At 45.0% G+C, this 27,858-nt stretch overlaps 1 protein-coding gene across 3 annotated transcripts; it reads left to right on the forward strand.

Moving 5' to 3' along the window:
- On the forward strand, window positions 1-27,858 carry FAM71E1 (family with sequence similarity 71 member E1). Of its 3 annotated transcripts, none has more exons than XM_033961652.1 (8): window positions 1-60; window positions 2,006-2,227; window positions 2,564-2,726; window positions 10,756-10,928; window positions 14,920-15,157; window positions 22,874-23,040; window positions 26,704-26,861; window positions 27,623-27,858. In XM_033961652.1, the coding sequence occupies exons 3-8, from the start codon at window positions 2,571-2,573 to the stop codon at window positions 27,739-27,741; spliced, it is 1,011 nt and encodes a 336-aa protein (XP_033817543.1). In that variant the 5' UTR covers window positions 1-60; window positions 2,006-2,227; window positions 2,564-2,570; the 3' UTR covers window positions 27,742-27,858. The 3 variants fall into 3 exon arrangements, with proteins under 3 accessions (XP_033817543.1, XP_033817542.1, XP_033817544.1); XM_033961651.1 differs by lacking the exon at window positions 1-60 and adding an exon at window positions 1,551-1,619; XM_033961653.1 differs by lacking the exons at window positions 1-60; window positions 2,006-2,227 and adding an exon at window positions 2,273-2,408.

Here is a 27,858-nt window from a genome sequence, read left to right on the forward strand (position 1 = left end):
TGCTAACCCAACAGCAGAAAGACACCTTCAGGAGAGGGAGGAGACCCCCCAAGAGACCAGGTAGGATAGAAAACTCCACAGACCCTAGAGAGTGCAAGAAGGGCCTGGAGACCCCCCATGCAGACAGCAGGAAAAACCAGAGAGCCAGAGGTATAGCACAACTCCCCTCCAATAAGAACATCAGGAGAAGCCCCTGGGGCAGGCAAGAGACAGAGAGAGGCAAGGATTTCCCATGGTATGGCTGATGGAATGGGAGCTTGCAGGCGGGTGGACAGAGAATGAGCTGGGAATTCCCCAAGTCTCCAGGTGCTGGAACAATGAAATGCAGGAATCTTGGTATTACGAAAAGCATCTGCACAGAGCAGCTGCAGTTCCTGTCAGGAAAATCTCCCTACTTTCTTGCATTTCTCCTCCCAGAGAAGAAGAGGAGTTGGATCTCCAAGCAGCACTGAGGGAATATCCCTGTCCTAAGAATAGAAATGTGGGTGGGAAATGAGGGAAGCCGACTCAATGACTCACAGGGTTGTCTGTAGCAGTGGAGTGAGCAAGGTGGGGCGAGCCCTCTCCAAGCACAGGCAAGGCTCCAGCACAGGGGTAGGGAACTCCAGTTCTCGAGAGCCATATTCGTCAGGTTTTCAGGATTTCCCCAATGAATATGCATGAGATCTATTTGCATGCACTGCTTTCAATGCATAGTCATTGGGGAAATCCTGAAAACCCAACTGGAATACGGCTCTCAAGGACCGGAGTTCCCTACCCCTGCTAAGAGAGGACCACAGCAGTGGTTCCCAACCCTATCCTGGAGGACCACCAGGCCAATCGGGTTTTCAGGCTAGCCCTAATGAATATGCATGAGAGAGATTTGCATATAATGGAAGTGAGAGGCATGCAAATCTGCTTCATGCATATTCATTAGGGCTATCCTGAAAACCCGATTGGCCTGGTGGTCCTCCAGGACAGGGTTGGGAACCACTGGTTTACAGCACACAGAGTAGAGAGGGTCAGTGGGTTTTCACACTTTGCCTAGTGTAAGTCCTAATTAATTTCCCCCAGAAAAAAAAGGGTTTTCTCAGTACCTGAATATCACTTTCCAAGGTCAAAAGAAAGCTTTGCAAAGAGCCAGTTGTATTGGACTTACAGTATTTCCAAATGCAACCAGTCTCAGGCTCGACTTTTAAAACCCCTCCTCGGAGCCTAAGATGCCAAGGCTGCCTCTGCCCTCTGCTGTTCATGCGTGGAACTGCAGCCTCGAAACAGCTTCGGCGGCCTATAGCTCCTGAAGTCAGGTTTCGGGGGGGGGGGGGAGAGGGGACACCCCAGATCCGGAGCCGCCCTGCTCTATATTGGCCCTGGTAGATGTGGGGGAGGGGGTTATCGTGGCTTCCCAGGGATATATAAAGAAATGGCCAATTTCTGGGGAGGCCCCAAATCCTACTGGGTGCCGTTTACAGAGCAGACCTGGAGCACTGCTAGAAGAGCTTACCCTGACCATACCCGGGTACAATCCCCAGACGCGGTATCTGCTGTCACAGAGGGAGGGAGGGAGGGAGGCTGACGGCAGAGACGGGCCAGAGGCTCAAACGGCAGGAGGCGACAGAGAGTCGGGGCTTTTAACAGAGGTAAGTGAGGATCCCCTTTGCTTTGGGGAAAGGTTGTAGGTTTCATGTGAAGTTTCTGGGTCGTGGATTTTGATTGATCTGCGGCTCATCTCCCAAATCCTTCACTGCTTTTCCTCCTCTGCCAACCCCATCCTGCATCTCTCTCTCTATGACACACCATTGCACTCCCCCCTGTCCCCCTCCACCAGCCTGTATATAAAGCCTGACTGCCACCATAGGTTTAAGACTTTTAGCCCTCTCGGTTATCTGATGAGCAGAAGAGAAAAGTCTGTCCAGGTTTAGTGTCTGGATCCTGCCCACTTCTCTGCTTTTGCTTATGGGAAAAGAGCTAAAAAAAAAAAAAAAAAAGTTCTTTTATTTGATCACTTTCTACCTGGTTTCTCCAGGTCGAGCACACCACACAGATACTTAAGACACCTGGACAGTTCAAAGGTCAACCATTACATAGAGTTTGCAAACGGACCAGGCTTACTCAGCAACCTCCTGGATGCAGCAAACGTGGCCAACATGGAGACAAGCCCTTGAACAGCTCAGAAGACAATGTAAAGGCAGAAGAAAGCAAGAAAGGCGCCGGATTGACATCTGGACCATTTTCTCCTCCTGGCACGGTAAGGACTGGAACCCATTCTCTTCTAGTCCTAGTCAGCTTTAGACAGTAGAATTTATCGACCAACTTTTGAAGAAATTCACCCAAGGCTCTGCCATTCTTGCAAACTGTCCCTCTAATGAAGCAAGATGCCCCTGTTCCCATGTCCAGGATAAGTGTCCAGGCGCATCCTGACCTCAGAAGTGAGTTGTAGTTTCTTCAGGGCTCTGCCACATTAAGGGATTAGCACCTGGTTAGTTTGGGGCTTGGCCTCTCCAGGATGGGGTTCAAGCTAAGGCTACCTCTCAATATCATATACATTGCACCCTCATCTGCTTGTTTTGTCTTGCTATTTCAGGTTTAATATGAGCATTCCTTTTACGAGTCTGGAAGAAATGTGGGCTTATGGCACTGAGTTAAAGCTCTTTCTCCCAGAAATGGGAGATCTGCAGAAACACCTCTGCCAAGGAGAGTACGGCCTGTTCAAATATATACCTCTATTCGAGAGCAACTTTGTGCAGGTAAATAACTGCAGAGGATTCCCACAGCAAGTGTAGAAGGAAAAGACGTCTGGAAAGGGAACAGGCTCCATCTCCCTTTTCTTGCATGTCCGCCGTTGTGTAAATGTTTCCCTCCTTTTAGCCTTAGATAGCTATATATATATTTTAAATTTATTTTATTAACCATTTAGACACCTGTTTGATAAACAGTATATCTAAAATAAAGGAAACGAGACAATATTTGACAGAGGAAGACATATTTACATGTTCTAGGTGAGGTAAGATTTCTGAAGACGTTGGCTTTGGATCTAACCAACTCTTTTTACAGACTCCCCCTCCCTTTCCCCCCACTTCACGCAGGACTGAAAATCAAGGAACACTCCAGCAGGAGTCACACCTTGCCTTAAATATGTCCTGGTTATTTTATGTGGCAAATCACCATTTTTTTACTGACAGAAATGAGCTTTGGGGGGGGGGGGGGCACCTGAGGCTCCTGGCTGGTTCAGAGTCTTCTTGAACAATTGTGAGCTGAGAGAAACCTGGAATGGGGATCTATCCTCCCCCTGGCATCCTCAGGCTTTGCCACTTTCCCCTATAGCGCCAATCCTTAGGTGAAATATTTGAGATATTATTCCTTCGCAGATGTTATAGCATGACTTTTTCCTTATATAAATTCTGTGGAATCTACTTATCAATGATAGAGACAGTCTTTTGTCTTATCCTCGACTGAAGGCATCAACCTGTGAAAAATTAAAATGTAATGGATAGGAGACAAAAAATATATCCTATGGCAATATTTATCACACTGTCAGGAGATTATATTTTGGGAGTCTGTTTAGATTCACACTTGAAAATGGCCACTCTTTTTAATTTTGGGGGGGGGGGAAGGAAAATCAACAGCCAATGGCACTGTGGGGTCCTTTTGCTAAGGTGTGCTAGCCATTTTAGCCCACCTTAGTAAAAGGATCCCTGTATTAGACATATCAACCCCCATTTTAGGCAGGACCCAGAAGTCTGAGTTGATACATCCAGCTTAGGATGTTTCAAGCTTTAGCGATATTTCAGAACAGAATCAGGTGATGTAGAACCCACTAAAATTCAAGAAAAATGGACATTTATGTACTGGATAAAGCCGCTTGTAATTGTGTGTGTGTTAAGAGATGGTGCTGGGACATTGTGTCTCTTTCTGTGTGTGTGTTGAAAATTAGCTCATGTAAAGAGCCACACAAGGTGAACAGTTGCATAGATTATAATCACGAAGAGGGGGAAAGTCTCAGACAAAGCATCTTTTTCAAAGCCCACAGAGATCTTGCAGGTCTGCACACTTTACACCCAGGAACCTTCAAAAGAAAACTTCTCCCAGTTCCTCTTTGAAAAATCAGGTCTTTCAGAGTAAGACCCAGTTCACTGCTAGCAAATTCATTTCCAAAACGCGAACCTCACACCCTTAAAGTGTGTGAGGAGATGAGGTCCGCTGGGGTTAAAATACAAGAATCAGTGCAGACCCCCCCCCCCACCCCTAAGGCTGCTCTCTTTTTAAGGACCTGCGTTTCTAGTTTTATTGGGTCTGCAAGATCCTTTTTTTATGTTCTAGCTTTGCTGGCTGCAGACCTCGCGGATCATAACTGCACGTCCATGTCCGCAGAGATCCTCATTTTAACTCCCTCGGACCTCACGGCTCCCGCTCACCCCCGAGGTGAGATTTTTTAAGGGTGCGTAGTTAAGATCCGGGAGGTCTGTGGGGTCCTCATTTTACCCAGTCCCTTTCCAAACTCTCTCATGTTACCAAATGGCTTCTCCCTTTCCATTTACCCCTGTAAGTGAAAAAAGGAGAAGCCATTTGGTAACACAAGAAGTGTTGGAGATGAGAGGAAGGTCTCACACGGTTCCTTTGGCATCCATCTCTCAGAGCTTCTACTGGTGTCTGACCTGGGAATTCACTGTCTGCCTCTCCCTCCCAATTCATACAACAACCCTGTGGAAAGGGATTATTCACCTCCCCAAATCATAGCTCCAGGCGGGTTTTGTAATGCTCATTCTTTGCATGAGACCTCATGATGCCTCCTAAAGACTTTTCCTTCCTGCCTCCCTGTCCCTTCCTCTGGGGAGCACATCTCTAGCGCTTTTCATCCCGTTCCAATCCTGGGGATTCTCATTCTCTTGTTTCTGAAGATCCATCTAATGCCTTGGTATTTGGGGGGTTAAAAACACATTTACACTTCCATAAGGGTGTATTTGGATACACAGCTTACCGTGCAGGTACATGTATTCCAGGTCATTAGGGGAGCTTTTAACCAATTGTGGGGGTTATCCAGAGTGAAAGCATTGATGTCTGTGCCAAATTTTCGGGCCGTGGTGCAAAGTCCAGTAATTAAATAATTCAATTTTTTAATGCGTTATTTGTAAAATCTAAGGTCAAAGCGTTGAAGGTAGCACAGAATACAGCAGTCAGAATGATTACTGGGGTGTCACAATATGAACACATTTCTCCAGTGTTGAAACGATTACACTGGTTACCAATTAACTTTCAAGTTCAGTATAAAGTTTTGACAATTAAACAGGTTTTGATCCTTGCCAGCAAGTCTGTTGAGATCGAAGTCAGCAAAGAGACAGTCAATTGAGTCTGTTGGAGAAACATGATAGGAGAATGCAGGTGACAGCAATACCAGTGGCAGGTCCACAGTTGTGGAATTGCTTGCCTGGCTATTTGAGGGATGTTAAATCTTTTAGGAGAGGAGCCGCCAGCAGCACTTTACAGAACATCAGACGCAAGCACCGCACTGAGAGGGGTCCTTGGAGGCTCCATAAAAGACCGAGGGGTGCCGCGGCCCATGGTCGCGTGGCCGAAGGGGCAGGACACGCCCCTTTTGAGCCCTAGAGGAGCAGAGGGCAGGAGAGTATTTCCCTAACGGATTGGGGAAAAGAAAGGCAAAGATAGTTTCATCTTTGCCTTTACTAGGGCCATTGGATCCCATTTCCAGTTTTTAACATCACCAACGTTGGGAAATAGGACGGTTCCATCTCCTCATACTGCATCTCTCTCCTCGAGCGAACCGTCCCCACCTCTTCAACCAGTAATGAATTCGTTGGAGAGCTTTGTATCTGCTCCTGAAGAGGAGACAGCTTCATCTCCAGAATCAATAATTATACCAAATGTGAGTACGGACATACCACAAACAAATATATCTACCCAGGGAAGGAAAACTAACTCCTGTCCATATGGTGATAGAGTCAAGTCAAGACTCTATACCCAAGGACAAGGTAATTTCTCTCAATGATGTCTGGCTGGTTGTGAATAGGATTGACTCCTCATTACAGAGCACTGTTATTAATTTCTGCCAATTCTCATCTGATATAACAGTTAAATGATCAACAAACTCAGCTATATCTTCACTTACATCTCGATTCGATAAAGTGGATAACTCTGTAGAAGTTTTGCAAAAAACTGCTATTTCTAGTATCAAAGATAATTTATCTTTACATAATCAAATGGAAAAGATGGAGAACTTGGCAAGAGTAAAAAATCTTAAAATATGAAATTTTCCTATATCACAGTACTTGGCACCTTTGGAACTCCTGAAGATGTATATGAGAGATGCTTTACAATATACTCAGGTGGAATCTTTTACACCTGATAACTTATATTACATCCCCAGGAGTATTAAGGAGAATTGGATAAGATTGTGTCTCCAGATAGTTTAAATATTTCCCAGTTTCTAGACTCTGCTAAGGATTTGATTACCAAACGGGCAACTTTGTTGGTGATATTTAAAACAGAAATTGAAAAACAACTTATACTTAAATTGTATTTTTTGACTAAACAAGCATTGTTTTGTGGACAACAATTAATGATTTTTCCTGATGTGTCCAGACAGACACAACTTAGGAGGAAACAGTTATAGCTGTGGGAGCTACTTTTTTCTTAAAATTCCCTTGCAAATGTCTTGAAAACTATAAAGCTGATAAATTTGTTTTTGTAGATCCGTCGCAATTGGAGAATTTCTTGATTGATAAGGTTACACTGAAAATTTCAGATAATGGATTTGGTCATTTTGCCTGTTAAGGATGAGTGTGAACTGTTTTCTTTATAATTTTTATTGTACTTTAGGTTGTACTGAGCGGCCCTTGTTAATGTGGACTTGGCATAAGTTTTAATTTGAATTTTAAGTTGTTTTCTTTGAATTGTTTTCCTTTTGCTTTTCCTGATTTTTGTTATTGATGTAACAAATATTAATAAAAATGTAAATAAAAAAAATCTTTTAGGAGAGACCTGAAAACTCATTTGTTTGTGTGAGCTTTTTATTAGATTTAAGGCGATTTTGGAAGTGAACATTGTGGAGACAGACTGTGGGAATGAATGTCATTGTCGTCAAGTGGATGTTTGTTTTATTGTAATCCACGTAGGTTTTAAGCGGAATAAAAAATTTTTAAATAAAAAATTTTCAGGTTGACCCAGTGGGATGACTGCACAGAATGAGCTCAGAAGGCATGTGATTTCTTAATGCTTTGCCTGCAATGTGTAGCCATTCAGATGTTTGCAGCAGGAAAAATAATTAGGGAAAACCATAGCTGTCCTTACCTCTGGCAGGTGTTGACTCTTGATCCTTGTGCCAGAGCCATCTGTGCTACACTGCTCTTTCCTGTAAAATGACATCATAAGGCCCTCAGTCTGACATCATAGCTGAGCCTGTCCCAACCAGCCAATAGGGTTCAGAGATTAATGATGTCAGCAGAACTCCCGGACCATCCTGTGACCTGGCCTGGAGCTCTGCTCGCTACCATCACATATCCAGATGATGTTTCCAGACTGTGCCAGAAACATGCCCCCTAGAGCTCCTCCCCTGACCACTGCATCGCAGCCAAGCAGGAAAGGTAGTAGAGGACAGCATGTTGGAGACCCCAACTTAGGTTTACCAGATTTTAGTTGACTAAAATCGGGACCCACTGTGCTCTGCACAGCTGCACTGCCCTCAGATAGCTCACTAAATTGCTGGCTGCTGCATAAGATAGTGCTATGTGTTACTTGCTCCCAGAGCCATGGTCAGACCGCACCTGGAATACTTCATCCAGCATTGGTCTCCATACCTAAAGAAGGATATAAAACTGCTAGAGTGGGTGCAGAGATGAGCAACGAAGCTAGTGAAAGGTATGGAGAACCTGGACTACGAGGAACGACTTAGCAGACTGGGGTTGTTCTCCCTTGAGAAGGGGAGACTGCGAGGGGATCTGATCCAGACTTTCAAAATACTGAAAGGATTCGACAAAATGGAGCAGGGAAAGCAGTTATTTACAATGTCCAATGTGACACGGACATAGACTGAAGCTGAGGGGCGACAGGTCCAGGACGAATATCAGGAAGTTCTGTTTCACGCAGCGAGCGGTGGACACCTGGAATGCTCTCCCAGAGGAAGTAATTGCAGAATCCACCGTTCTAGGATTTAAGGGTAAACTAGATGCACATCTCCTTAAGAGTGGCATAGAGTGATACGGGTAAGGGTATATTAGATGCACATCTCCCTTGAGAAGCATACAGTGATATGGGAACTAAAACTAGGCCAGGGTACACCTGGCGGGGCCTCAGCGTGTGTGGATCACCGGACTTGATGGACCCAGGGTCTGATCCGGAGATGTCAATTCTTATGTTCTTATGATGCAGTTACCCTGAATAACTGGCACTGAACTGACCAAATGCTACCAAAACAGCCAGCTTTAACCGAGGTGGTTTAACCAGTCAGCAGCTATTTCTGGCTCGTTCAATCATTTTACATATTGACCACATTATTTATTTATTTTTAAATGTTATCATTTTTATTCGGGATTTTTTTCTTTTTTATAAATCTTTATTCATTTTTAAAACTCATAAGTGTAACATAAAATACAATCATTTTATACTTTAATATCACTTAATATATCATGAAATTCTAACTCACATCAAATATCCAACAATTAATTATAAGCATAAAAAATCATAAAATAGTCCCACCCCCCTACCCCACCCTGGACGTGTATGAACAAAAGGGAATATTTATTCTATGCAGCAATTTCAATCTTTACAGTGTCTTGTTAATGGCTCCCAAATAACCTAAAATTTCTTAAAATTTCCCTGCTGCATGGCAATTATCCTTTCCATTTTGAATATGTGACATAAAGAGTTCCACCAAAAGCTATAATTCAGCCTATCCCAATTTTTCCAATTATTCGTAATCTGTCATAATGAGTAGAAGCTTATTATTATTGGAGGATATTTGGCTTTTAGCCCTCATTGACATGCTAACAATATTGTGTCATAGGATAATGCCACCAGTTTATCTAGCAAGCTATTTATTTGACCCCATATTGATTTCCAAAAAGCAAATATCAATGGACAATAGAATAACAAATGATCTAATGTCCCAGCTTCAAGATGACAGTGCCAGCATCTATTAGATTTAGAGCTATCTAACTCCTGTAAACAAACCTGGGTCCAAAATGTTCTATGTACCAGAAAAAAACAAGTTTGTCTCATAGATGTCGACACTGTACATCTCATCCTCCAAGCCCAAATAAGTGGTCATTGAGATGCAGTAATTTGATGCTTGATCTCAATGCTCCAAATGTCCCGAAGACCAGTCTTTGGTTTCTTATTTAAAAATCCAGATATTAATTTATACCACTGAGCGGCCTGCTGTCCCAGGAAGTCCACCTGAAAGCATAAGAGTGGCAAACTATACTGATTACTGAGATTTTTCCATTCAGGGAACCCAACCTGAATGGCCTGCTTCAACTGCAACCATCTATAATTTTGTAATTTATTAAGACCGAATTTGTGTTGCAATTGTGAAAAATCAAGCTAGCTTACCATCTGCAATAACATCATCCAAAGTACGTATACCCACCTTCATCCAATACTTCCAGATGACCTTAAATCCGCCAATTTGAATCTTGGAGTTCAGCCATAGGATCTGTCTGATGAGTTGATTTATGAACCAAAATATTTATTTATTTCTAATATTTCTAGACCACCTAAAACTAAGCGGTTAACAGTTGAAAAACATTCACAATAATTTACACACAATACATTTACAAAGTGCATTCAAATAACATTGCAAAATCATCCCCTAAAAATAGTTTCAAGAGCTCAAAAATTTGCACAATAAAGTGCAATAACCACAGCTTAGAACTCTTAAAATAAATCTACCAGGTAGTTTAAAAAAAGCCTCCACAAGCAGTTGTGTCTTCAACATCTTTCTAAATTGTAAGCAGTTGGAACAGGTCCTCAGGATACCAGGGAGGGAATTGCAAAATGTGCCCCCTGCTCCAGACAACATTGCCACTCTGGATTTAATATACCAGACAGTTTTCTCCATTTCAGAGGTTAATCTCATAGTATCTGTAGACCTTAAGTTCCTCCTTGGCTGATACACCTCCCACAAAGATTGGAAATTCAGAGGAACAGATCCATACAAACTCTGATGTATCACTGACAACAATTTATAACAAACCCTTTGTGGCACTGGAAGACAGTACAACAATTTTAGTTCTGTGCGTGAGATTCCCGAGATTAACCTCGCAATAGAATTCACCAATTGCTGTAACGCTTTATATCTAATTTTAGTCATTCCTAAATAAAGTATAATACAGTAATCTAGGTGTGTCAAAATCAATGCCTGTACCACCAAACGAAAGCCGTATGGCAACAGCATTGGCTTTAATCGATAAAGTGTCCGTAACTACGAGTAGTCACCCTGGATAACCCTGAGGACCTGCCTTCCCATTGAAAGAGTGTGATCTAAAGCAGACATCTAAGATCACCATCTCCCTTCTAACCTGCAAATTTGTTCCAAGTTCTTAAATTAGGATGAATTTTTAGCTGAAAAGTCACACTCCTAAATTTGGCTGAAAGTAAGGCAAGACTTTAAGAGGTTAATTTAAGAGGATAAATTTAGGAGCTCAGCATTTTCTGAACATTGGGTCCTATAAATTTTTGTGGTGTTTCTCAGCGGAGAACTCTGCTCGAGAGCAAAAGATCCACAAGCAGAAAGCAGTGACTGTCGACATCATTCTATTCCAGGTGACGAAAAGGGGAGAAATGGTGAACATCTATAACAAGGAACCACTAGTCACACTGGGAATTGCAGCCACGAGCCCTGTCCTGCCTCTCCCTAACATCATGCTCGTGGCACGACCACTCTGTGACCCCTGCAACAACAAAACATCACATCGGAACAAGTTACAGCTAAGCAGGTAGCTCTACACATAACTCGCAAATGTCACCACATCTGGCTTGCCCCTGCTGATCCCAGGGCGTTCTCTGCAGCTGCAGGGTGGCACTTTAATGCAATGGTACATGGAGCGGCGTTTTCAATAGGATGGCTAAGTTTGACGCTGGACGTTTCCACAAGGAAGTCCAAAAGTCAGGTTGGGAAAATGACCATTTTAAAAACTGCAAGATGTCTTTTTTTGTTTTTCGAAAATGACTCGTCTAGACGTTCTGGTCTTTAGGACATCTATCCTTTTTGGCCATTTTCGAAAATCAAAATGTCCTAATGTAAAACGTCTAAAACAAGTCCATTTGGATGTGGGAGGGGAAAGTATTTTAATGGACTAGCCACCCAGACGTTCCAACAGAGCAGTGGGTCACCTTAGGGGACACTGCTGTGAACTTCACATGAAGGGTGCCAGGTACACATTTCACCATAACCCCCTTATAATGTATGCCTCAAAAACTCCCCCAAAACCTACTATACCCACCTGTCTTCCACCCCAATAACCCTTATGGCTGTAGGTACAATGATGGCAGATAAAGACCAAATGGCCCACCCAGTCTGCCCATCCGCAGAAACTATTATCTCTTCCTCTCTCCGAGAGATCCCACGTGTCTATCCCAGGCCCTTTTGAATTCAGACAGTCTCTGTCTCCACCACCTCTTCTGGGAGACTGTTCCACGCATCTACCACCCTTTCCATAAAAAAGTATTTCCTCAGATTACTCTGGAGCCTATCTCCTCTTAACTTCATCCTGTGCCTTCTCATTCCAGAGCTTCCTTTCAAATGAAAGAGACTCGACTCATGCGCATTTATATCATGTAGGTATTTAAATGTCTCTATCATATCTCCCCTCTCCCGCCTTTCCTCCAAAGTATACAGATTGAGATCTTTAAGTCTGTCCCCATACGTCTTATGATGAAGACCACATAACCATTTTAGTAGCCTTCCTCTGCACCAACTCCATCCTTTTTAGATCTTTTTGAAGGTGCGGCCTCCAGAATTGTACACAATATTTGAAATGAGGTCTCACCAAAGTCTTATACAGGGGCATCAATACCTCCTTTTATCTACTGGCCATTCCTCTCCCTGTTTGGCCATCACATACTATCATACCCAAGTTCCGCTCCTCTTTCATGTCACCTTCATGGCAGTACAGTAGGTTTTGGGTGAGTTTTGGTGTCCTCACACTTTCCACCATAAATGTAGTGGGTCGCATGGGATATAGTTCAGTTCACCCCCCATCAGAATACTCCAGACACCTGCTTGCTGCTCTACTAGGATTTCCCATAATATCTGCAGCTATCATAGAAGCTGTTATGTACTGTTTTATTCACATCTTTGGGGGGTGGGGTGGGACCGTGACCACTGAGGGAATTTGGGGGGGGAGGGTCATGCAGTGGTCATCTGGTCAGTTTGGATTATTAATCTAGTCTTCAGTTTATATACTGGATCATTTCCCAAAGGAACTCGATTTGGTTTACAATTCAATTAAAAATAAGGTAACAAACTAATAAGGCCAAAATGGAGAGAGTATTATTAGTTAAGATTAGATAGATATTTAAATAGTTAAAAGATAGAATATACTTAGTTGATCTTCGTTGACTGGTGATCTTAGATAAACAACCAAGTTTTTATATGTTTCCGAAATTGCGGGAGCGGACCGCTGGGCGCGATGGACCTCTGGTCTGACCCAGTGGAGGCAACTTCTTATGTTCTTATGATGTAGCTGATCTAACAGTCTTAAAGAATCTGGTAGTTTATTTCAAATTTTCACCAGTTTAAATGCCAGAGATTTACTGAGCTTCCCGGCACCTTTAAGTCCTCTAGAGGATGGAAATGATAGTTTATAAATTGTTGTAATCCTTGAATGGTCCTTACGTCCTTTTAAAACAGGTCTAACTGCAAGTGTCTAAATGACACCCTGGTTCAAGGCGTCCAAGTCCTAAGGCTGCCCTAATCCCGTCCAAAACTCACCCCCTAGATGTACTGGAGGGGAAAAGACACGCATTCAAGTGCCGTTGTTTGGACATCTTTCTGTTTGGAAAATGAGCCCCGTAGCTTGGAGGTTCCTGGGCATGACACACAGTTAATATATAAATGAGAGAATCCTCTAAATTACCTGTGTTTTTTTAGCAATCAAAGGATGGTGTAAGCAGTTAGGCCTAAAATACACATGCGTTATCTATCCTTCCATGTATGTTCTCTCCCCACTATCCCCTTTATACTATTGTAACTCCATCTATCTAAGTCTAACCAAGAAAAGTCTTCAAAGACTTCAGCGGTTCCAGAACACTGCGGCTAGGTTGATCTTTGCAAAAAGTAAATTTGATCATGTTTCCCCGCTTCTGTCAAAACTTCACTGGCTTCTGTTGATTTCTAGGATTCACTTTAAATGTACTTGCCTTACATTCAAGATCCTACATGGCGTTCTTCCTCCCCTAATTCCACTATCCTGGAATTCTTCGAGACCTGACACAACCAGATCCACCCAAAAACTTAAACTATCTTTCCCCTCGTTAAAAGGCGTCATTTATGCAGGTAAATTAGGGAAATCCCTTTTCTTCAAATTCACTGAGCTTTGGAATAACCTTCCTGCCCCGCTGCGGAATCTAGGCTCATTCCAATTATTCCGAAAGCATCTGAAAACTTGGCTTTTCTCTAAACTGTAAAGCTATCTATCCTCTTTATAACCAATAATTTCTTATTATGTCTTTCCCTCATTTATTGAATTACCTGTAAACCGTGCCGAACTCTATCTTTATGGAGAGGATGCGGTATACAAACTTAAGGTTTAGTTTAGTTTAGAAAACAGAACTGGAAGAGAATTACTTACAAATCTACTGCGACAACGAGGACTCAAAATAGTTTCCATCAAGGAAGGAAAGAGACTTAAGCCCCCCTCCCATCCTCCTTTTTATGAAGCCATGTTAGGCTTTTTCTATCGCTGTCCACAGCAGTAAAAGCTCTGATGCACACAGATTCCCCACTAAACACTAATATGGAGGATACAGATGTCCAGGCTTCAGCATTCAATATCTGCAATATTCAGCTCTTACCCACCTAAGCAGGACTGCGGTTTTTTATGGTCTGATTTAGCGCTCATCTGACTCCACCCCCAGATTGCCCACAAACTTTGAGTTTAGCCATCCACGGTGATATTCACTGACACTAACCACTTAGCCCCGAGCACGCGATTGACCCTTCCAGGAGCCGTTTCTGGCCAGCTTTTCAACCCCATATTATATTTTGGTTTTCACATTTCTCACTTATTGATATTTATTCAAATTGAATTTGTCATTTGGAAGGTTTTCTGAGCCCGTGTCATGAATTTCCTCCATATCAGTGTTTGAGGCTCTTTCCTTTCAAGATGAAACGTGTATGAAGATATTCTTTCATACTTTGTATCCCTGATTTGCTGGTGTTTTGTAGATAATTCATGCAGATATGTATTTGCCAAAATTCTACATAAGGGTTATTCTGCAAATTTCTGTGCTCACATTTGATGTTTAAGCATGTATGCATGCTGTAAAGGAAAGAGGCTTCTATGTTCCTCTGCAAAACTGACTCTGAGTGGGTGCGCCATTATATAATCACCCTATAAGCTGCCTATGGCCTCACCCGAGTTATGGAGTCCAGAGCTGGAAATCACCTCTGGCCAGGTAACTTAATTCCCTGACCTGGCTGTGCCTTTGTCCCACCCAGCTCAGTAAATGTGAGTGCTAGGTGGACGGAATTTTTCTTAAGAAGATTTGGCTCTTAAATTCAGGTGTTCAGATCTTTTCCATTGCCTTTGGAGTTTTCTACCTGAAATCGACTTTTTGCAACATCCGTGCTTGGAAATGAACTGCGTTTGTGTGGTTCTACAATGCACTTGCCTCCTCTTAGATCATACATCATAAAACCTGGCAATGGAAATATTTTCTGTGCACTGACAGCTCATCACATTCACAATCCATTTCTTCCCTCAGACTCTTCCCCCTAAAATTTGTGAAAATCACCATCTACGACACGGAGCAGCGGCAGTTGAAAATCAAACTGGCCAGTGGGCGGGCCTTCCATGTACAGCTCAACGCCTCGCCTGAAAAGGTTGATGACCTCTTTAAGAGATGGGTGAAGCTGATTAATCTCCTGAGACCACCGCCACCAGAGAGCGAAACAGAGTACAGCCAGGATTTGAGACCTGTGTCAAGCAGCTCCGTAGAGCCCGTGAGTAACGCCGGCACGTTCTTGGAATCTAGACGAGATTGAACAAAGTGGCCAAAAGCAAGGCAAGGGCTAGGAAAGAAGCAGAGAGGGAGGAACGAGGCAGGCCAGCATTAACTTTGGATTGACGCTGGATTCAGAGTGAAACTGGAGGGCATTGCACAAACACCTGGTAAGTCACGAAAAGCCAATTTTTTGACAAAAGCAGTTCCTGTATTTAGATTTGTTCCTGCTGAAACCATCAGTAACGGGTTATGTTATTGGTGTTGACTCTGTTACATGTCATCAAAGTAGTATCATAATAAGAAAACCAGTGTGAAGAGTCCTGTTTAAATATTAAAGTCCAATGAATAATGCACTAGTTGTGCCAATGAAAGAAGCAGTTCACACTCTAAATTCATTCACAGTCCTCTTTCATGTCATCTCCTGGACTGTCTTTAGCTATAATCTGATAGACTAGTAAAGCTAACTAACCTACAAAATATGAATAGCCATGGATTAGTCTCACCTACGAATGTTGCTAAACTTTGTTCAGGTGGATTTTCCTGGGACTCCTCACCTTCTTCCTTTCCATGGCTGACATTTTCCTTCTGGCCTTTCCTGGGACTTCTCATCTTCTTCCTTCTCTTGGTTGGCATTTTCTTCTCATTTTTGTCTGGGTCTCCCTGATTTCTTCTCAAGGCATTTTCCTTCTGGACTCTTCTGGGACTCCTTGCCTTCGTCCTCCTCTTGGTTGATCTCTTCCTGCTGTTCCCCCCTCCCCCCTCCCCCCCCCTCGGGACTTCTTGCTTTCTTCCTCTCCATGGTTGGCATTTTCCTTCTGGCTTTTCCTGGGACTTCTCATCTTCTTCCTTCTCTTGGTTGGCATTTTCTTCTCATTTTTGCCTGGGTGTCCCTGTTTTCTTCTTCTCCATGGTTGGCACTTTCCTTCTGGCCTTTTCTGGGACTCCTTGCCTTCTTCCTCCTTATGGTTGATTGCTTCCTTTGGGGGGGTTTCCCCGGGACTTCTTGTTTTCTGTCTCCTCATGGTTGGCATTTTCCTTCTGGTCTTTTCTGAGACTTCTTGCCTCTTGCTTCCTTATGTATGCAGTTTTCCTTCTGTTCTTTTTATGTTGCAGCTTTTCTCTTTTCTGATGTCGTCCTTTCTGCTCTTGTTCCTGGTTTTTTTATCTTCTGTTCTTTCTGCCATTGCCTTTCATGACATACCTCTCTCTACATTTGCCGAAGGTACTAGCCTTATCAGATCTCAGTCTATGTCCTCTGTGATGTAATCTTGGGAGGGAGTGCTCATATGCAGGGGTAAAGAGGGGGCTTCTAGATAGATCAATATGACGTTTTGCCGTGTTGTGTCAATCTGTGTGTTATGCTTTCTGCCTCTCTACTCCAGATCGCAAAAAGGCTCAGACCAAAAGGTAAATAGTTTAGACAGTTGACCTACTTTCAGTTAGATATTGTGCAGCATTAGCATTAGGGAGAGGGGGGGGGGGTCTAGTATTGGGGTAGGGAACTCTGGTCCTCGAGAGTCGTATTCCAGTCGGGTTTTCAGGATTTCCCCAATGAATATGCATTGAAAGCAGTGCATGCAAATAGATCTCATGCATATTCATTGGGGGAAATCCTGAAAACCCGACTGGAATACGGCTCTCGAGGACCGGAGTTCCCTACCCTACCCTAGTATCTTAGTTAGAAGAAAAAATCCCTGTGCTGGCAAAACCAAAATTTGTATTAACCACGTTTACTTCTCTCTTTGACCTAAGAGTGTCTGAAAGAAAACAGGCAAACAGCCGCTAGTTTTGTTCATAACCACAATTGATTCTTTAGAATCAAAATGCAGTCTGCTCAACTTTGATCTTCTGCTACTCATAGTCCTGGGGTAAAATCTACAGTTCGTTCTTTTCTATCCCTTCTATCTGCTCTGTCTCCTATAGTCCCAAAATTTGGCATTATAACCCTTATCTACACCTTGATATTCTAGAGTATAGACCTGGGGCTTTGTCCATGTTCCATCTTCCTAGTTTCACACAGACACTTTCTGCCATACGCAGCACCCTGTTCCCTAGCCCACTAGTCAACAAATCCTTTCCAGCAATGAACAGTCCTTCTCTTTAGTGAATACTGAAGTTATTTGTTCAGCATTTCTCTGTTGGTTCTCATCACACATCCATATACATCTCCTTATCTTCCTTAATCTCACAATGCCACCTTTGCTTTTCCTCCTTTCACTAATGTACCTTATAGTTCTGTCACCTCACTTTACCTCTTCGGGTAGATTTTCTTCCACTCAGGTCTTTCTGATCATCCTCACTTTTTTTTTTTCTAATTAAAACTTTTATTAAGAAAAATGCACAATAGAACAAGAAAAATACAAAAAGCAACCAAGAAAATAATGGTCCAACAAAAAAGCAGTCTCACCATAACAGGTCGAGATAAGCATCCAAAAACAAACAATACAATAGGAGAGACAAATGTGTACAAAATCAAAAACCATATAATTTCCCCCCCCCTCACCAGGTGACAGACCCCAAACTCCACTCCTAAAGTAGGCAGGAAAATTCCAAAGAACAGTCAGCAAACAGGAAAGTACCCTTCGAAAAACACCCCCAAAATTGAAACTAAACTAAACCTTAAGTTTGTATACCGCATCATCTCCACAAAAGTAGAGCTCAACACAATTTACAGGAATTGATATAGAAAGGAACTCCAATGAAGAGGGGAAGGACTTAGTAAAGAGGAAGATAGAGGGACTTAGCATATCGAAGAGGGGGGGAGTAGTTACAATTTAGAAAAAAGCCAGGTTTTCAAATGTTTTCGGAAGCGTTGGAGGGAGGTCGTACTCCGAAGTGGGGCAGAAAAGCCGTTCCACAGCTCGGTGATCCTGAAGAGAAGGGATGTCCCTAGTTTTCCTGTGTGGGATATGCCTTTTAAAGAGGGGAAGGATAGTTTGAATTTTTGTGTAGATCTGGTGGAGTTAGGATTCGAGGAGATCCAAGATAGTGGGAAAAGAGGAGGAAGGATACCGTGGCTAGACAGGCACATTTGTAGTGAACCCTAAGGATTACTGGGAGCCAGTGAAGCTTAGACAGAAGCGGGGAGATGTGGTCGAATTTGCTTTTTGCGAAGATTAGTTTAGCCGCGGTGTTCTGAATCCGCTGAAGCTCAGTCCAGAAAGCCCAAACCCCCACAATAGACCCCTCACAAAAATCAAGTAAGCGAGCAAAAGTTCTGCCAAATGTGATCAAAGCTATGGCGGTAACCATGTTGTGCCACCGTAATGCGATACAGGAGTTGCCACTGATGCAAACTCTGTTCCACCCCCTGCCAAGACGGAGGCACCGGCTGATTCCACCTGGAGGCCAAAAGCAAGCGGGCGGCAGTGAGCGCCAAGATACAAAAAGAGGATTCTCCCCGTTCCAAGTCCAGCTCATGCCAAAACAGCAAAGCATGATGCCAGTCAGCCGGTACCCTCCGTCCCAGTATGCGAGAGATGCGACCAAAGACCTCGGTCCAAAAATCTCGCACAATCCCACAAGACCACCACATATGAAGGTAGGTACCCACCTCCCCACAGCCCCTCCAGCAAAAACCTACACCTCCCCCCACATCTTAGCCAAGAGTAGAGGGGTATAATACCACCGAAGCATAACCTTAAACCCATTTTCCACTATCACAGTAGTGATGCCAGAGGATGACACCGCCCGCCAAATCCCCACCCACACCTCGCTAGAGATAGGAGAACCCCAATCATCCTCCCAGGCTTTCATATAGGGTAACACAACCCCACCCCCAGCATTCAGACACCTATAAATCACTGATAAAGCTCCCTTCCGAAACACTGGACCCAGTAAGAGCTCAAAAGCCGTTTTACCCCCCCCAACATCTCTGACATGAAGCCGGAGGATTGGACATAGTGAATCACCTGCAGATAGGGGAAAATATCCCGTGGTAACAAGTGGTAATGGAGCTGAAGTTCTCCAAAAGATCGCACCCCCTTTGTAACCAAGTTACAAAACTGTCCCAGACAAACCAAGCTCTGAGTCTCCCACCTCACAAACACCCCTGCTCCCCGGCCCGCAACAAATTCAGAATTATAATGCAAAGAAGTAAACCATGAGTAGCATCGCCCCTGTAAGAGCACTCGACTCACTGCTCCCCACACCACAGCAGTCCGGACCGAGGATAACCTCCCCCCACCCCCCACCTTCCCAGGCACCCACGGCAGGTGCATCAATGGCATTCCCCCCCTCCAGACCCTGCTCAAGGTTCACCCAGAGCTTCGGGTCCTGGGTCTGCCACTCCAAGAGCGCACGCAACTGTGCAGCTTGATATTTCAGCACATTGGGGACCGCCATCCCCCCTCCCCCTTACCCAAATAAAGGACCCGTTGGCCCACCCGCGGACGACGACTGCCCCAAATGAAATGAAGGATACACCGCTGCACCCCCTCCATCCACCGACGGACCCACAGTGGGAGAGCCTGGAAGAAGAGGAGGTGCTGTCGAAGCACCCCCACCCGGGCCTCTGGTAAATTCACATTCAACACTTCTGATTTCCCAACATTAACCCGAAAACCCGAAACTGCCCCAAACTCTTCCAACTCCACCAACACCGCTGGTAGGGAGCTCTCCGGATCCTCCACCGTAAAAAGCATATCATCCACAAACAACTTCATCTTATAGTCCCCAGGTGTATGGATTCCCCGAATATGGGGGCTACTACGAACCCGCTGTGCAAGAGGTTCTACCACCAACGCAAACAAGATGGGAGAGAGTGGGCACCCCTGTCGTATCCCCCAAGGGAAAGGTAGCTGAGTATCCCCCATTCACCTTACCACAGCCCATCGGGTTAGTATACAAAATACGAATCCATTCCCTCAAGCGTGGCCCCAGTCCAACGGCCTCCAAAACCTGAAAGAGTAAGGGCCAGGAGACCCTATCAAAAGCCTTCTCGGCATCGATAGAGAGAAACAAAGTTTCCCCACTCCCAGTACCGGCAAGCTGCAACCAAACGGGAGCATGATCCGACCTGCCCCATCCACAAAGATATAGTCAATCCTAGAGTAGGAAGCTTGAACCCTCGAGAAATAGGTATAGTCCCATTCCTGAGGAAACAGCCAGCGCCACCCATCTTCAACATTGAGGTCAGTGAGCGCAGCCTGCAACAGTTTCCAATCCCTCCGGCCATAACTCCCAGCGGAGCCCGAGTTGTCTAGGTACGACGTGACAGTGAGATTAAAATCCCCACCCAAGAGTAAAGCACCCCCCTTAAACTGCAAGATTCAGGCCAGCAGACCCTGCACAAAAAGTCCCTGATCCTCATTGGGAGTGTAAACATTTACCAGGCAATACAAACAACCCTCCAACAGGGCCTCCACCATGTTATAGCGGCCCTGAGGATCCCGCACCACTCTCTGAACCTCACACCGCAATTGCTTGCTGATCAAAATCCCAACCCCTCCCAACTTAGAGTGACCCACCCAAGAAACCCATAGTGCAGTAGGAAACCTAGGGTCGTGAACCATCTTTTCGTGGGACCTCAACAGATGTGTTTCCTGGACAAAGCATACCAAAGCCAGCTCCCAAAAGAGAGCCCTGGGAGAGTTAAGCCCCCGGACATTATATGAGATTAACTTGATACCAGCCATGAGAGAGAAAAAGAGAAACAAGATGCATTACAAAAGCAACAATATAGAACCCCTGCCCAGGAATTGTCACCTCCCCCATCCCAACCCCACCCCACACCCTATTATCCCCACCCACCACACCCTTCCACCCCCCTCCCCCTCAACGGGAGCATCCAAACCTCCCACCTGAAAACAAGGAAGTATACAGTCCCTAACGCCCTCTACACAGCCCAAGACAAACAACAAAACAGATCCCCATAAGTAACACACCATACCAGTCAGCAACCCCCCCACCGCCCCCCTCCCCACAAAGATCCCCAGCCCACCTTACAAAAACAATCCAGAATGCAAGGTGAAATAGAAAGCAAGGCACAATGCAACAACAAGCCCCCATCCAACATCCTCCCACCACTACCCACCCGCTCAGTCCCGGAGGCTCCCTAAAACCAGGGCTCAAAACGCCCTACAAAAACACCACCCAGGCTGGCACAGTCACAGCCCACCCCCAGTGCAGTTCAGGTAGGTTCCGATGAGGTAGAGGCCAGCGCTGGAGAGGGGAGTCCACCACCACATCCACCATGGCCCCCTTGAGCACCACACTCCACTCGCTGCAATCTAGAAGGGGCCAAAGCTTGGCTGGGGCTGGTCCCGCTCCCCGGTTCCAGGCACGAAGCCTCTGGCACCTCAATGCCTGCATTCAACAGCAGGGCACGGGCCTCCCGCACAGAGGTGACCCTGGTGTGTACTCCATTGATGGTGATAACCACTCTGAAAGGATAAGTCAGTGGTAATGAAAATTGCCCCGCTGAAGAGCCTTAGTGACCTCCCGAAAGGAGCGCCTCTTCTGCAAAGTGCTGGCTGCCAGGTCTTAGTAGAATTCCAGACAATGGCCCTCCCAGTTCACTGTGTCCAGATCCCTGGCCCTCCGCAAGGCCCACTCCTTGACCACAAAGCTCTGTAAACAAATCACCACATCTTTTGGCTGGTCAGAAAGTCGAGGGCCCAAAGCTCGATGCGCCTGTTCTATACCCGGGTCCAAAAAGTCATCCTGGAGCAGCCATCGTAGCAGATGCAGTACAGCATCTCTAACATCCCTGTACTCAGGCGCCTCCGGGAGACCCCGCACCCGCAAATTATTCCTACGGGTGCGGTTCTCCAGATCCTCAACCTTGTCCATCAGGAGTTGGTATTCAGCTCTGGCATCCTCCAATTTCCGCTGCACCCCAGTTACGGTCACCTCACACATGTCCAGCTGGGTCTCCACAACATCCACTCGAGAGCCCACCTCAATGAGATCCGACCCCAATTCCTGCACCGTCTCCCGAACCTGCACCGCCACAGCCGCAATTTCAGATTTCACCTCCTGAATCCAGCGCTGCATGTCAGCCTTGGTCAGCGGCTCCACAGACCCCCGTGTCGGATCCCAATGCCGCTGGGGAAGACGGGCCCACCGCAGAGAACACAGCCCCGCCGCCGCCATCTTCCATGGCTGAGCTACCACGTGCACCTCTGCCAAGTGTCTGCTCTAAAGTGCGCTGCCCCACTTTTTCTCCGGGGAGCCGTTTGCGGGTTGCCATAACCAGAGCACTCTTCCACACTGCAGGAACCCGGCAGGAGAGAGTGCAAGCACAATTTCACAGCCAACAAGGGGATTTTAGCTTGGGCCCGAACGGAGCTCGCCTAGCAAGCGTCCATGCGTGCTGGTGACTTCACTTCCTCCCATCCTCACTTTATAAGCCAGATTTTATATCCTGCCCTATGGTATTCCGTTTTGAGAATACTTGTATGTTTTGACCTCTGCTTTCTCATCTACTTATGTATAAGAACATCTCACCTTATAGGGTGAAGAGGATGAGGGTTTCTGTTTAGAGGGACAGTATCTATTTATAAGAACAGAAGGCTTCATATTGCAGGGTGGAGGCGAAGATGGGAATTTCTGTTTAGAGGGACAGCCTTTATTAATAGAAATAGGTTTCACCTGGCAGGGTGCAGTAGAAACTAAGTATTTCTGACCAGATTAGGAAGAGAGAAACATATGACCCTGAGAAGGAACTAGGCCAAAAGGATTGAAACAAATTTCATCTCTCCCCCTTTTACAGAGCAAAATGGAACTAAGTATGGAAAGGGAAGAGGAGGAGGAGGAACAACAACTGGAAGAAGCAATCATAGAAAAGGAAGAGGAGGATTATCCAGCCAAAAATGAACAAGCTGTAGAGGAGAAACAAACTGTAGAGACAGAGATTGCCATAGAGGAAAAACAAGTCCAGTATGTCTGAAATAGTTCTGATGATCAAAGAGAAATTACATGTATTCCTAGCAGGAGCACAAGGGTGCCTCTATCGCAGGGGTGTCAAAGTCCCTCTTCGAGGACCGCAATCCAGTTGGGTTTTCAGGATGTCCCCAATGAATATGCATGAGATTTATTAGCATATAATGAAAATAGTGCATGCAAATTGATCTCATGCATATTCATTGGGGAAATCCTGAAAACCCAACTGGATTGTGGCCCTTGAGGAGGACTTTGATACTCCTACTCTACTGAAAATGGAAGCAGAGTGGCTGTACATAGTATATATGGTAGCAGAGACTCATATTTTTAGAAGGGGTATATAATTAGTAAGAAGGGTAGCAGGGATTGTTCACTTACTAGGTATACTAGTTGCATTTGCTCAATAATCTTTAAAGAGCACTAAGGAAGGACAAGGCCACAGCAGAGAGACTATATTAATTCTTTGCTTTGATCTTCCCTGAGGAAGGTTAGGGGGGGGGGGAGATACTCATGCCAGGGCTGGTACACAATACTGATGAATTAGAGGAACTGAGATGTAAAAGGGTAAACTGACAAATGTAGCAAATCCCCTGGACCAGATGGTATGCACGTTAATCACAATATTGTGGTTAATGCATTAATTATTAATCACACTTAAATTTAATCATGATTATTAATTACATGCAGCCCACCTTCTGCCTGCCTCCTTCCTCCCCCAACTCTGCATGGTCTGCCATCTTTCTCTCCCCTTCCAGACCAGACTGTGGCTTGCTTTCTCCCTCCCTCACACCCTGCATACCTTTGAAGCCAGCAGAAGCCAAACTGAAAGACTGCCTGTGGTTTGTACCCTGCACTAAGCCTTTCCCTGTAACCTGTCTTGTCCCTTCTGATGCAATTTCATGTTTTCAGAAGAATAGGCTGGGTCAGAGGGAAAAGCTTGGTACAGTCCATAGGCAGCCTTTCAGTACAGCTGCTGCTGGCGCTACAGGGTCAAAGACTGGCTTCAAAGGTATGCCGAGTGTCAGGTGCCGGAGTGGGGAAGAGAGTGAAAGGTGATCAAGTCCAGGAGGGGAATAAGAAATGCCAGACCATGCAGGGGGAGTAGAGGGAGGATCAAGAAGGGAGGGAGGAAAGGGGGAAATAGGGAAGAGATGCCCCTGAGGGACGGAAGAGGAGAGAGAACAGAGAGGAATGATGGTTCAGAGGAAGGAGGGGCAAGAGAGAGAAAGAGATGATGTAGCTGGGGTGTTGAGGGAAAGAAGAAAAAGAGAGATGTGATGGACTGAGGGGTGGGGTTAGAAGAGAGGGGAGAGAGATAGACATGGGGGAAGCCACTGCTTACACTGGGATCAGAAGCATGGAATGTTGCTACTCTTTGGGTTTCTACCATATACCTGTGACCTGGATTGGCCACTGTGGAAACAGGAAACTGGGCTAGAGGGACCAATGGTCTGACCCAGTATAGCTGTTCTTATGTTCTTATGACCTGGGGAGGGAGGGAGAGAGTTGGTCTGGAGGGTAGGAGAAAAGAAGATATTGGTGGGGAGGGGGGCTTGGTAGGGTTGCTAGATTTTCCCTTTGGAAAATCTGGATCGCTAGCCCTGCTCCCAGGCCCACCTAGTTATGCCCATCCCGCTCTAATCCCACCCCCAAGCCCAGCCTAGCTCCGCCCCCTGCTCCCTGTTCTTGTCATTGCGTGACGGTTGTGCAAGTGCAGACTTCCTCCCTGCCCGACACAGCTTTTCAAAACCCAAAGTGCCGGGTTGTTTTGTTTTTTTTTTTGTAAATCTTTTTTGATTTTAAAACTTTGATAGTGCAATATGGGTTTTAAATATCTGTCTGGGGAAATAAGGATGTCTGATAACCCTAGGCTTTGGAGACTTAGGCCCCCTCCTTTGAGCTCAGAACCCCTCCAAAGCTACGGTGCTTCTTCAATGTCAGCCTTTTCTCTTCTCAGGAGCAAAGAAGGCCACGGACACTTGCATTCACCAAGCATGATCAGTTTGTGCTTGAACTGAGCAAGCTCTGAAAGTGCCTGCATCAGTGGCTGGAGACACGCTGCTGACTTCTTTGCTTCAGTGACAGCAATGGATTTCTTTAGCTGGCGGGGCTTCGGTATCCACACCAGAAAATGTATGATACCTAATGTGGGGGAAGAGGGAAGGAAAGGAAATACTCCTGTGCCCCCCATGGAGTCATGGGATAGGAAGTAATGTCCTTTTATGGAATGAAGTGCGGTTTAAATGGTCAATATTCTCAATGGAGAAGGGTAGAAAGTGGGGTTCCTCAGTGGTCTTTGCTGGGACCACTGTTTTTTAACATATTTATCAATGATCTAGACGGGAAATAACTAGTGAGATAATTACATTTGCTGATGACACAAAGTTGTTCGAAGTTGTTAAATCGCAAAAGGTTTGTAAAAAATTGCAGGAGGACCTTGTGAGATTGGGCATCAAAATGGCAGATGACGCTTAATGTAAGCAAATGCAAAGTGATGCATGTGGGAAAGAGGAACCCAAACTATAGCTACGTGATGCTGGGTTCTGCGTTAGGAAAAGGGGCTAGGTGTCATTGTTGAGGATATGTTGAAACCCTCAGCTCAATGTGCGGCGACTAAGAAAGCCAATAGAATATTAGGAAAGGAATGGAAATGCCCTTGTATTGCTCTATGGTATGGCCACACCTCAAATACAGTGTGCAATTCTGGTCGCCGTATCTCAAAAAAGATATAGCGGAATTAGAAAAGGTACAGAGAAAGGCGACAAAAATGATAAAAGGGATGGGACGACTTCCCTATGACAATGGTCCCCAACCCTGTCCTGGAGGACCACCAGGCCAATTGGGTTTTCAGGATTGCCCTAATGAATATGCATGGAGCAGATTTGCATGCCTGTCACTTCCATTATATGTAAATCTCTTTCATACATGTTCATTAGGGCAGGGTTGGGGACCACTGCCCTATGAGGAAAGGCTAAAGCGGCTAGGGCTCTTCAGCTTGGAGAAGAGATGGCTCAGGGGTGATATGATAGAGGTCTATAAAATACTGAGTGAAGTGGAAAGGTTAGATGTAAATCGCTTGTTCACTCTTTCCAAAAATACTAGGACTAGGGGGCATGTGATGAAGCTATTTAAAACCAGAGAAAATATTTCTTCACTCAATATATAATTTAATTCTGGAATTCATTGCCAGAGAATGTGTTAAAAGTAGTTAGCTTAGCGGGGTTTAAAAAGGGTTTAGACAAGTCCTTAAGATGGACTTGAGAAAATACATTGCTTATTCCTGAAATAAGCAACATAAAGTCTGTTTAACTCTTATGGGATCTTGCCAGATTCTTGTGACCTACACTGGCCACTGTTGGAAAGAGGATATTAAATTAATGGACCCTTGGTCTGCTCTGGTATGGTGAAACTTAATTACTTATGTTAACTCTGGCAGTTTGCAGTAGGAGTGTGTGAGAGAAAGACAGACTGAAATATGATGAATATGTTATTCTCATGAAATTTTACACCATAGACACTGACCTCGCTGCCCTGGGCTTATTATGTAACCTTGACTGGATCATTCAGACCTGTTCAATTCTTGGAATCGGTGGTTATGGTCATAAATTGAATCCTCCCCTATGTGGAAAACTATCTTTTCATTCTTCTGATTTTTGGCAGAGATGAGTCAACAAAAGAAAAAGCAGTTCTGGCGAGTGAAAATAAAGAATTACCAAAGATTCAGAAAAAGCCCAGAAAGAATGTAGATGCAAAAAGAACACCCAAGAAAAGCAAACAGAAATCCTCAAGGACAAAACCAGAGGCTACACAGTCAGTAGGTAAGACCCCCATGTCTGTTACTAGGTCATGCTCTCTTCCTGCCTCCCAGCCAGCCCATCTATCTCATTCTCTACAGCACCTCTTGCTGGGAGAGGTTGGGACTGCAAGAGCAGTGAGATCCCCGAGACTCAGCACTCCTTGCTGTGTCTTCTGCTGGAAAAGAGAAGGCGGGTAGGAGCCATGTTTCCCCGAAATCCAGTGCTTCTTCACTTCCCTACAGCACCTCCTATTGGAAGAAGTAGGGAATGCAGGAGCCACGAGCTCCCTCTACACCCAGCATTCTGCATTTCCTTACAGCATCCTCTGCTGGGAAAAGGAAGGAGTGCCAGAGTTGTGAGCGCCCCCTACATTCGGTAAACCAGTATTTCTGTATAGCACCTCTTGCTGGAAAAGGAATGTAGAAACCCAGCATTTATGCACATCTCTGCAGGGCATCCCCTCATTTCTGCTTTTCTTTGTCAGACAATTGTCTCAGTGGCCTTTACTGCTGTAAAAGCGCACACAAAGACAGAAGATAAATCATCAATCTGTTCCATAGGCTATGTCCCATCCCCCCACCCAGCACATCTGCTTCATTCTCTATAGTATCTCCTGCTGGGAGAGGCTGGGACTGCAACTGCCACTATACCCAGCATTCCTGCAGTTCTCTACAATGTCTCCTACACATTCCCGCCTCTCTTTGTCAGCCTTTTAGTCTCAGAGGTCTCTGCTGATGCAATTTCTTTCCTGATAAAAAACCTTCTCATCTTTTTCTTTCTAGTTGTACGGAAAGAAAGCAAACTCGCCAACCTCCTCAGGACCCTTTCCAAACATGGCAGCCCAGAGCTGAGCAAGTCTGCAACCAAGGACAAAGAGAGACCAAAAAAGAAAAAGAAATAGCCCCCTCCCCAGGAGAAGAGCAGGGTGGGAGGTCTGGTGAGGGAGCTGTGATGCATATGATAAAAGGGGGCAGAAAGGTTCGGAGAGCTTAGAAATATACAGTCAGAACCATATATC

Source organism: Geotrypetes seraphini, chromosome 10 (genome assembly GCF_902459505.1).
Source record: "Geotrypetes seraphini chromosome 10, aGeoSer1.1, whole genome shotgun sequence".
In the NCBI taxonomy this organism is placed as follows: Eukaryota; Metazoa; Chordata; class Amphibia; order Gymnophiona; family Dermophiidae; genus Geotrypetes; species Geotrypetes seraphini.

Bases quoted from the DNA above. Each gene is read 5' to 3' on its own strand.
- FAM71E1 (XM_033961652.1), top strand. From the start codon at position 2,571: ATGAGCATTCCTTTTACGAGTCTGGAAGAAATGTGGGCTTATGGCACT. The intron at 10,929-14,919 runs GTAGCTCTACAC...TTCTTCCCTCAG, and splicing joins AACAAGTTACAGCTAAGCAG to ACTCTTCCCCCTAAAATTTG. The intron at 15,158-22,873 runs GTGAGTAACGCC...CCCCTTTTACAG, and splicing joins CAAGCAGCTCCGTAGAGCCC to AGCAAAATGGAACTAAGTAT.